The sequence below is a fragment of the Arvicanthis niloticus genome, chromosome 4 (assembly GCF_011762505.2).
Source record: "Arvicanthis niloticus isolate mArvNil1 chromosome 4, mArvNil1.pat.X, whole genome shotgun sequence".
Classification (NCBI taxonomy): domain Eukaryota; kingdom Metazoa; phylum Chordata; class Mammalia; order Rodentia; family Muridae; genus Arvicanthis; species Arvicanthis niloticus.
This window is the reverse complement of record NC_047661.1, coordinates 21,675,676-21,686,666: the sequence shown is the minus strand read 5'-3', so window position 1 is coordinate 21,686,666 and position 10,991 is coordinate 21,675,676. Positions and strand designations below refer to the sequence as shown.

At 43.0% G+C, this 10,991-nt stretch overlaps 1 protein-coding gene across 1 annotated transcript; it reads left to right on the top strand.

Annotated features, from left to right (window-relative positions):
• The first annotated feature begins 1,223 nt into the window (after positions 1–1,223).
• Positions 1,224–7,395, top strand: Smim43 (small integral membrane protein 43). The gene is made up of 2 exons (XM_076932292.1): positions 1,224–2,886; positions 6,047–7,395. Exon 1 carries the CDS (start codon positions 1,823–1,825, stop codon positions 2,012–2,014), a length of 192 nt encoding a protein of 63 aa, XP_076788407.1. The 5' UTR covers positions 1,224–1,822; the 3' UTR covers positions 2,015–2,886; positions 6,047–7,395.
• Positions 7,396–10,991: the final 3,596 nt, after the last annotated feature.

Genomic DNA, 10,991 nt, shown 5'->3' with positions numbered 1-10,991 from the left:
AAGGCCATTTTGAAGGGACTGAGGCTTCCCACCATTAACCAGCATTACTCCCGCTGAGAGGTATTTGCCCTCACAGCTGAGGAACCTGGGCTGCAGAGCAGTCCTCAAACAACACAGCATCTGAGAGTTCCCAAACTAGAATCACCCTGATTTTATCACACACACACACACACACACACACACACACACACACACACACACACACACACACGGGGGGGGGCGTGGATGCTTAGGGTTAACTTGTCGTACAACTTGCTTTGTAGTCCCAGCTAACCTCAAACTAATGAGCCTCCTGCCCCAGCCCCCAAGTGCTGGGATTGTGTGGTGTGTGTCACCACACCTGACTGAAAGTAGTTTCAAATTATTCTTGACTCACAAACACTTGGAGAAATCAGCAACATTCTTGGTGGTTTTAGCCACTGAGTTTGGGGTAACTAGTTATGGGGTAACAGTGTTATGATTTGGGCATGAGGTGTCCTTCAAAAATTGCAGGTGCCGCCGGGCAGTGGTGGTGCACGCCTTTAATCCCAGCACTTGGGAGGCAGAGGCAGGCAGATTTCTGAGTTCCAGGCCAGCCTGGTCTACAGAGTGAGTTCCAGGACAGCCAGGGCTACACAGAGAAACCCTGACTGGGAAAAAAAAAATTGTAGGTGCCAAGGGTGTGGCCCCCATCTGGAAGTGGCAATTGAGAGGTGGCTGAACCATGAGGACGCAAACTTCATCGATGGATGAACGAAATTCAAGCTAGAATGGGCCCTCAGAGAGTGGGGCGTGATTGGAGGCACTAAACCACTGAGGGTGTGGCTTTGAAGAACACCTGTTCTTCCTTCCACTTCCGCTATCTTCTTGGCTGCATGAACCCAGCAGCCTGTTCTGGGCTTCTTGGCCAGTACAAGACGTCTAAACACAGTGGGACCAGCAAACCCGGACCCAAACTCCTTCAATGACGACCCCCAGTCACCCCGCCCTCCTTAAGGCTGATTTCTCTCATGCCTTTTGTCACACAGATGAAAACTGACTAGCATACTCAATAACAAACAACTTCGTTTCTCTCAGAGCTTCACCACCGAGGTATGGGTAATTTCAAATACAGAGCTGTTGGGGGGGGGGGGGTGTCTCACAAAGCACCTGGAAGACTTCATGTTTCTCTCTTCACACACACACACACACACACACACACACACACACACACACACACACACAAATTGAATTTCAAGTCAACATCAGAAACCCTTTGTAAATATCACATTGGAGATGTCTTTTGCTGTTAGTGCTTTGTAAGGACCTATATAGCAAAGAGAGGGGTGGGGCAAGCACTCTGTCAAGGCATGCCCTTTGCAATTCTAACAGGCAAGGCAGTTTGAAGTGGAACTATGGATGCATCCGTAGTCTACCTCACAGCAAGGAGCATCTCCCATCCCTTCAGACGGCACCTTCAGGCACCTTTTATTTTTCGGTGTCTCTTTTGGAAACGTGCAAGTGGCGCAAATTACGAAGAACCTTAATTACGATGGGAGGGGACAGAGGTTCCACTGTCTGTTCCCACTGGGAGTCTTAAAGACACCTGCAGCCAGCTAGCTGTAGACACCAGCGGACTCTGGGTCGTTCCTCCTCATCTCCACCCGCTGAAGTTAGCTCTGGAGAAGCTAGCTCGCATCCCCACACAGAAGATCCGCGGCGCTTGCAGATCTGGTCCCGGGTCCCGGCGCTCCTGGGGAGCCGCGGAGGCCGGGCGGACCGCAGCAGAGCTGGAAACCCGGGGGCGAGTGTGCAGAGCCTTTCCAAGCGAAAGGCAGCGCGCACCGCCCGGGCGGCGCCCAGCATGGAGTGGAAGCTGAATCTGCTGCTCTACCTGGCGCTCTTCTTCTTCCTGCTCTTCCTCCTGTTCCTCCTGCTCTTCGTGGTCATCAAGCAGCTGAAGAACTCGGTGGCCAATACGGCCGGGACGCTGCAGCCCGGGCGCCTGTCGCTGCACCGGGAGCCCTGGGGTTTCAATAACGAACAAGCAGTGTGACCCGGCTGGTGGGGGTCTCAGCTCCACGGGGATTCAGGTACACCCTTCTAGAGCAGCGGTAAGGGGACGCACTCTCTGTTCCTCCCGGATCTCTGGACCCACTACAGTGCAGGGGACCGCGGGGACAGGAGTCTAGTCCCGGACCGAGTTCTTCTAGAGTAAGCCTGATTCCTGAGAGGAGACTCGAGAGGACAGCTTTGGGGCTGAGAATGGCGTGCACACCTGAGAATTCTTCTTCCCAGACCAACTTCACTTGTATCTAAAGGGGGAAAACTCTTATTATTCAGTCAACTCGGTTCAGCCACTTACAACAAAACTATCTAAATACTGAAGAGTGCGAGCTTTGAGGAGCATTTCTATGGTGGTGCCCGAGGGAAATGATTCAGTGGCCTCTTGGGGGTAGGGGGTTTCTTCCTATTTTTGATTGCTATTCCTAGTCTAGCCTGAGGTTTGTCAAAGGTGGGCTTAGACTTTAAGACAACAGAGGGCGAGTATAAGAATGATTCGCTGGAAAATGACCTTTGGATGATGGCATGGAGGACCGACAAAAGGGGCTACTTTGCATAGCGTAGGAAGAGCGGAAAGAAAGCTGGTGTGAGAGGAGAGGCCTGTTTGTGGTTAGTACATCAGACCGTTTGGAAAAGACTGACTTTCAGGAGTAAAACTCACCTGTGCAAGGTGGGACAGTGTTAGTCTGAGAGATCATTTCGTCCATCAGATCCGATTGCTTTTCCTAGATCTATGTCATCTGGACCCAGGCTGGTGCCCTTGACCAATGGCACCTAGGACGGAAACTCCTATCACAGCCTAGGAACCCCCCACCATCACCCCCACCCCCGCCAAGCTGTGGAGTGGAGGAAATCTTGCAAAAGGTATGTTGGGGCCCCTCACTATGGCTGACTGTCTCAAGATCCAGGGTCTAGCAAAGAGAGGGGTCTGGATGCAAGAAACACATACCAGGAAGGTAAGGGTTTTCTCCTGCTCTGAAGTGGAGAGCTTCCCCGAGAATCTAGAAGCCAAGGTGATTTCAGAACCTTTGCAAAAACCAACGAGGAGACTGGGGTTTGTGGGAATTAGAAAGAGAAGCCAGGAACATTTGTAAAATTTAATAGCCACCCCCTCCCATCATTTTTGAAAATAGTAGAGAATAGCATTTGTTTTCAGTAGGGAGGATTTGGAGATAATTTTCTCAGGATAGGACAAACTACAACATGTAAAACTACTCATTTTATACACACACACACACACACACACACACACACAGAGAGAGAGACAGAGACAGAGACAGACAGAGAGGTGGAGACAGAGAGACAGAGACTGAAGAGTTAAGACTTTTTTTTTTTTTTTTTTTTTTTTTGAGTTAAGACTCTTAACATTAATTTTGCCTAGGCTGATAACACAGAGAACTGTTGGTTTTAACAAAAGGGAAAACAGGCCCATTTTGGTGAGTAACTATCAGAAATTATTTTGGCCTGAGACAATAAGTTGATTTCCTACATATTCTATTTCATTTGAACACAATAAAGCCAGTCTTAAATGAAGACAATGGTTTATTTTAGCTATTATGTCTTGAATAAATTCTCCACTCTCCCCACCCCCCACCTTATCATGTCTTTATCAGAGCTATAGTAAGGCTTGCTTTTGATTTCCAGTCTGAATTCCAAACTTAGAAGACATGAATATGCATTGTGATTTGCACAATAATCCTCTAATTAGCTGATATCTCTGCGGTGATGTTTTGTTACAGGCCTGCAGGTTAACATGAATGTGGGTGATAACCGTGGGAGTGACTAATGAGCAATTATGGTTGTTTATAAGGACAGAAAATAATGATTTCATGCTTGATAAGTAATCAAAATATAAACTATTTAACCACCAGCGTGGCTTCTTGACTTTGTGATCTTTTTATCATCCTGGTATTCCTTCGGTCCAGGAGAGTAATCTGCCCCAACTCTTCACTGACTGGAGAGAACAGAAAACTTGGGCATCTCAGTACTAGGTGAACTGCAGTTTAATAGACAAGTTACTAATAAAGGACTGGCTGCCTTTCCATTTGGGGCTCAAGACCATTTTATTACCACCACACTAACTAATTTGTTTAACTACTAAGTTCTTATTTACATAGCCCTGCCCATGAGCCACTAAGACCCACCCAAGGATGTATATTCTCAACTGGCATCTATCTGGAACTTATATCTAAACTACAGGAGTTAGGATTCCTCACATCTGTAAAATGGGTTGTTGACATCTTCTGCCTGCTCTTTAGTTAGTAATTCTGCCTTTGAAAATTTGACATCTGTAGAAGAAATGTCTTTTCTAATTCTTTTATCCCACTACCATTTTCCAAGACACAGCACAAGATTGATCCCCCCCCCCCCCCCCCCCCCCCGCATTCTGCATTCTGGTATTACAGTAATGTGCCTCCATGCTTGGTTTAAAATCTTACGTTTGAACTAGATCTAATTAGTTGACATCCACAATACCACTTCTATGTATTGACTACTCAATTCAGTGACCATGCCTTGGTTCTGTTAGCCCTGTCAGTTTTAATATGTGTATTAACAAGATAGGGCCTCATTATGGCACCCAGGCTGACCTGGAACTCAGCGTCTCCCTGGTTCATCCTCTTAGTAAGGATGTACCACCATGCCTGGCCATATTTTGAAAGATGAGGTAAATATGAATTAGACACCAAAACATTTGGTAAGTTAGTAACATTTGGTACATTTAAAATAACTGCTCATTTTGTAAATATAATTTTATTATAAAATAGTATAGTTCCATTTTCAACAAAAAGACCTCACAAATGTTAGAGTGCAAATTTCCTACATTATAAGGAAATGGGCCATAATGATAAAATGTATTATTAGTGTTTTATTTTAGATGTTGCTATTTAGTAATTAGGTATATATTTTAGCTGTTTAAAATGACTTCCCCTCTTTTTAGGACAATCGATTATTCAATAATTTTCAAACTTGTAATATAATGAATCTACAGTTCTGACTAGAGAAGATGATTCTGTTGAATGAGAGTATGTCACATTCTCATTTGCAAAATCTCAAATGTCTGATAAAATAGGTTCCTATGTGTGGGCAGTGGTGGCGGACATCTTTAATCCCAGCACTTGGGAGGCAGAGGCAGGCGGATTTCTGAGTTCAAGGCCAGCCTTGTCTACAGAGTGAGTTCCAGGACAGCCAGGGCTACACAGAGAAACCCTGTCTCAAAAAACCAAAAGGGAAAAAGAAAAAAAAAAAAGAAAAAGAAAAAAAAAAAGGTTTCTATGCCCACACTTCAGTTACAGGGTACAGGTGTAGCTGAAGGCCTGATGCCATCTGGTGCAGCCCTACAGCATGGGGGATTTGCCCAGAGTGTACCCCATACTGGCTTCTGAGGAAAAAGGGCTTGTTTTTGGTTCACTGCAGATCTGGAAACTTGGAATAAGGTATGCAAAAAAACGCGCAACACCCTATTTTTAATGTGACATTCTGATGTTCCCAATTTTGCCTAGTTTCAGACTAAGTACACTAGAATTCAATTATAAACGGTGAGAATTTTGAACATTGTGAATGGTTAAGCCATTTAAAGAGAGTAGGAAGTGAGGTTTTTCCCCTCTAAACCATACAATCTAGAGATTTAGAATTCTAATGATACTAATGCAGACATAGGAAGAATCTGCAGAGCTCTGTATATTCAAAACAGCTTTGGAGCTAGTCTGAGCTACACGTGCTTGTTTATGCTCAATCCATGATTAAAACTCTAAAATCACTAGAATTAGTTGGGTTTCTGTATTACATACAAGGGCAAGTTAAGAACTGAGTTGTTGATATAGTGGGGTCTTGTTTGTTTTGATTTTTTTTTTTTTTTGCTTGAATCAGTTACACAGATTCTTCCAATATCCATTTGCTATTTTGTTTTCATAAATAAATAAGGATCCAGATTAAATGCCCCAGTAAAGAGGGACTTGAACAAATTGGGGGTCTTGCTATGTCTTGTGTAAGTCACACTTTATATGAGGTGGTGTTTGTTTTTCAGGTTCTTATATGGTCTCCATGGCTCACTCCCCAGAAGAAGGAGGAAGCGAGGAGGAAAACAGAGCTTGCCAGCCTGAGTCTACTTCCTTCTAAAGAGTTTCTCAGTGGCCAGGACTGTGTCACGGGCTACTGTCTTTTAACAATATAGATGCTGTTGCCTTCAACCAAAATCCAAGCTCTCTAGATTAGGACAAAGGATCTCGGGTGGACAACCAGAAGTCTATGCTCTAGTTACAAAGCACAGTTGTGCAGAAAGTAGTGTTCAAGAAAGATGGAACTCCTGGTTCCCTCACAGCCCCGAGTGATGTGTCACAGCAGAGTGACGATGTCTCCCTAGTTCTCAAGAAATGTTTGTCAGGACTGGCTTCCTCTCTGGTCAGCTGACTCCCCTGCACCAGAATTTTCTAAGCAAGTAGCCTGAAAGTCTTCGTATTTGTGTGTGTCAGGGGTCTGGGGGTTGAGGGGGTCTTCATAATCTTTTTATGGAGCTTTGGTATAGGATCAATTTAGGTTGTTTTCTTTTGCTCCTTTTTGGTCCCCTCTGTCATGTTCCAGTTAATTAAATTTGGGTGTTAGCTAATTTCTATATTTGATCCCTATAAAGGCCATCCCTTCCATACACAAGGAAAGGCTACCTCTCTTCTTTTCTGCGATGCCACCCTCAATCCAGGAATATCCTGGGAGATCGCCTCTCAAGCTGCTTCTACTCACAGCCTACGTACTGGCCAAGCTGAGGGAGAAGAAACACTTCCCACACCCAGAGCTGTGCAAAAGAACTTTCTGTGATATGAAACTGTTCTATATCTGTGGTGCCCAATACGGCAACTACTAGTCACATGTGTCTAGTAAACACTGAAATATGGCTAACGGGGGTTAAATTGTATTTAATTTCACCCAAGACAACCACGAGGGGCTGGTGGCTGTTGTATATACGGTTCACACCATTTTCTTTGTGTGTTTTACAATCAAAGTGGGGAGGTGGCTGCTAGCCATGGACTCCACATCCCACGGCCATGGTCTTTGTTGTTTTTCGTGCTTCCAGCTTTTCTCCTTGAAGACAAATAAAGTCAGTATGTTAGCCCTACATTGAGAGTGTTATCATCTATCTACTGCATGTTCTCTCGTACCAAACGGGATAGGTTTTAGTGATAATTGTTCACGGAAAAAAATGGCAGTGTTGATTCACCACATCTCTGTGTTCCCAGCCCCTGTTCCTGACCAGGGTCTTACACAGTTTATTCCATTTCAGTTTCCTTTTTAATATTGTGAATCCCAAATGACTATTGTGTATGTTTTTCAAAATACCTAATGGTTTCTATTTTTTAAGGTTGTGAAATAAAAAATAACAATTATATGTGATTCATGTTTTGTGTGTGTGTGTGTATGTTTGTATTTTTTAGTAACTTATTAGCCAAATTTTGTTGTATTGATTAGGATATGATTAATAAATGGAAAGTGATATTGATTTTTATATCAGATTTCCATTTTAGCGGACATATCTACATGCCAACGAGTGCTATATTTCAAAAACATTAAATGAGTCTTCTGTTACAGTCAAAGTTTGAGTAACATATGTTGTCTCTAATGTCTCTGTTTGGGCTATTATATTGAATTATAGAAATTATTAACTGTCCCAGACATGTTCCTTTCACAGACACATATTCTGCCACCTGTGGTTCATCTATGGATTTAATTGGAGAGATTTTTAAAGGTATGTTACTAATTTTGAAGATTTTTTTTTTTGTTTTTTGTTTGTTTGTTTGTTTGTTTGTTTGTTTTTTTCGAGACAGGGTTTCTCTGTATAGCCTTGGCTGTCCTGGAACTCACTCTGTAGACCAGGCTGGCCTCGAACTCAGAAATCTGCTTGCCTCTGCCTCCCAAGTGCTGGGATTAAAGGCGTGCGCCACCACTGCCTGGCAATTTTGAAGTTTTTAATTTAGCCACATTTTGTTCATTGCGTTCTGTGTCCTCTTTAGGAGACATTTGCCTACCCTGCCCTCACCTTGTTTACCTAAAAAGACTCTGCTCTGCTTTCTTCTACACTAGAAGTGTAGTTTTAACTTTTACCAAGTCTATTAGTCATTTTGAATTGAGGTTTGAACATGGTGGGAAGTAAAGAATGTTTTCCCCTTTTTGTATAAATATATCAGCTTTCCTAAAGAAAGCTTTTCTCATTCTTCCTCTCTTCTTTTTCCCTCCCCCGCTCCTCCTCCATTGATTGAACACACTTCACTTTCCCACTGTCTCGCCAGGCCTCTTTCATCGGCACTCAATGTGTGAATGTTCCATGGGCCCCTCCAAATGCCAATGTCTTAGTCACATAGTATGTCTTATCATTTACCATAAATAGCATGAATGGAATTACTAATATGAACTCCTAGTCAAAGGCTGACAGTACACACTAGGAAGCCTGAGTACTTTGAATTGAAATCGGTAAGAAAACTTCAATGGAGACTAGGCTTCCTTCATTTAAATCTGAGTCCTGATCTGGTGTGTTTCTTGCTCAAGAAGAGTGCCTCCATGTCATGTCAGTCATGGCAAACAAAAAGCATCCCTTTACTGTTGGTACAGGTGGGGCAAGCAGCTTCCAATCCTGAAGTCAGAGCTCAGGGATGAAGCTCCGCATTGTGTTTCACTGTGTCTACACATAAACTTTCTCTACTCAGTCTGTTGATGAGTATAGTTCCCCGTGTCCACGCCATCTACACTGTTTCGAATCTTTGTATAGTCTCAGTCTTTGTTTGCTGACATGGGGGCAGGCTGGGTTATAGATACAGGTAGTATCTTAACGTACTGTATATAGAAGTGTTTAAGGATTGAATGGTGTCCAGGAAGAATATATGTTTTTATGTTTCAATGACCAGAGCAAGAGTGTCCACCTCACTAACTATGCCAACTCTGCATTGTGAGGATCTTTTTGTCTGTCAGCATGATCCTACTGAGTGAGGCTTTGCTGTCATTAGCATTAAATATGTTTCTAGTTTGAGCATTGATAACTTCTCTGGATTCTTGCCTCAGCTTCCTGATTCTCTGTCACAGCGTTCTTCAGTTCTTCATTGGTCTTTACTGATACTTTCCACCCATCAGAGAGTTCTACTTATAAGTAGGAACACAGTAAGATCAACTCTTTCTCCCTTTCCTACCTCCCATCAAATTTCTTCACCGTAGTTGCCAGGTTCTGTTGCTGTTGGTGGTGGCAGCAGTTTGCTTTGCTTTGTTGTATGTTTTTTTTTTTTTTTTTTTAACATGTGGTTTTAGTCTTAGCCTATACTCAAAGTAATCCTCCTGCTTCAGGATCCTGCCTTAGCTTCTTGAGTGCTGGGATTATAGGCATGAGCCACCACACCCTGCATGACCACCAAATTGTTATGTACCCTTTTAGATGTGAAATACATGTCTGTATATTAGTGCACATACTTACATTTTAAAATCTAAATGGCAAATATATACGTATTTTGTACTTTGTTTTAAAATGCATCAAATATTTCATATTCATTTGTTAATATTTACTGGAGACCTAGGCATAATTTTAGTTACTTAGGCTTGATTCATAAGCAAAAAAGACAACAGTTCCTTTCTCATGGGGCTCCCTTATATTGTACACATGTGGCTGCCTCTTTCTAAAGATTTTGTAGTATCCCATGTAAAAGAATCATCTGCTCAACTATTGCTTTCTTAATGCACGTGTAGTTGTCTAGGCATTTGCCATTCCTTGTGGCACTTCTGGGTACATGTGTTCCATAACACTTTGTAGTATACACTTTTTAAAATTTAAAATTTTCTAAAAGTAAAGGAAGCAAAATTTTCTCTCAGTTTAAAGTTTAATCTATCTATCTATCTATCTATCTATCTATCTATCTATCTAGTTTTTTTGAGACAGAATTTCTCTGTGTAGCCTTGGCTGTTCTGAAACTCACTCTGTAGACCATGCTGACCTCGAACTCAAAGAGGTCCACCTGCCTCTGCCTCCAGAGTGCCAGGATTAAAGGCATGTGCTACCATGACCTGGCTTAATTTATTCTTTAAACAGTTCCCAAAGTCTGAGAGAACAATTTTAGGATTACTGAAAAAAAAAATTAAGTAGAAAATAGAGAGGGTTTTTGTTTGTTTGTTTTTTCAAGATAGGGTTTCTCTGTATAGCCCTGGCTGTCCTGGAACTCACTTTGTAGACCAGGCTGGCCTCAAACTCAGAAATCCAACTGCCTCTGCCTCCCAAGTGCTGGGATTAAAGGCGTGAGCCACCACTGTCTGGTGAAAATAGAGTTTTAAAATGGACCCCCTTCCCTGAGTGACGCAGTCTCCTCTATCATTCTTAAGACCCTGTATTAGTGTGTCACATTTTGTGTGGATGTAAGTCTGAAACCTCTGTGGGCAGACACTCTGGAGATCATTGCTGGGCGACCATTGCTTTGCCGGCATTGTCACCTTGATGTTAACTGGTGTCTGCGCGGGTTACATTAAGATTCACTCTGTAGTTCTGTTTTAACAAGCTGATGTGACATATATCCCATTACTCATAAGTGGGTTTCACTGCCCTAAGTTCAGTGTTCCATCTCTTTATCTCTTCCTCTCTTCTGAAAGTCCCAGGCAACCACAAATCTGTTTACTGTCTCCAGCTTCTCCCTTCAGAGAGTCATGCAGTCAAGGGCTGCAGCCTTTCTCAGATGTCTTCTTTCATTCATCAATGTGTGTTTAAGCTTCTTCCCTCTCCTACATGACCAAGGGTTCATTGCTTTTGACCTCTGACCGGTCATTCAGTGTCTGGTGATACAACGTTGGTTCATTCACCCGCTGACCTCTGACAGGGCTTTCAGTGTCTGGCGATACAACATTGGTTCTTTCACCTGCCGAAGGACGTCTTGCTTCCTTTCAAGTTTCTCAACTATGAACTTTTCCATACAAGTTACTGTGTGGACAAAATACATGGTGGGTAAACACCATGACAC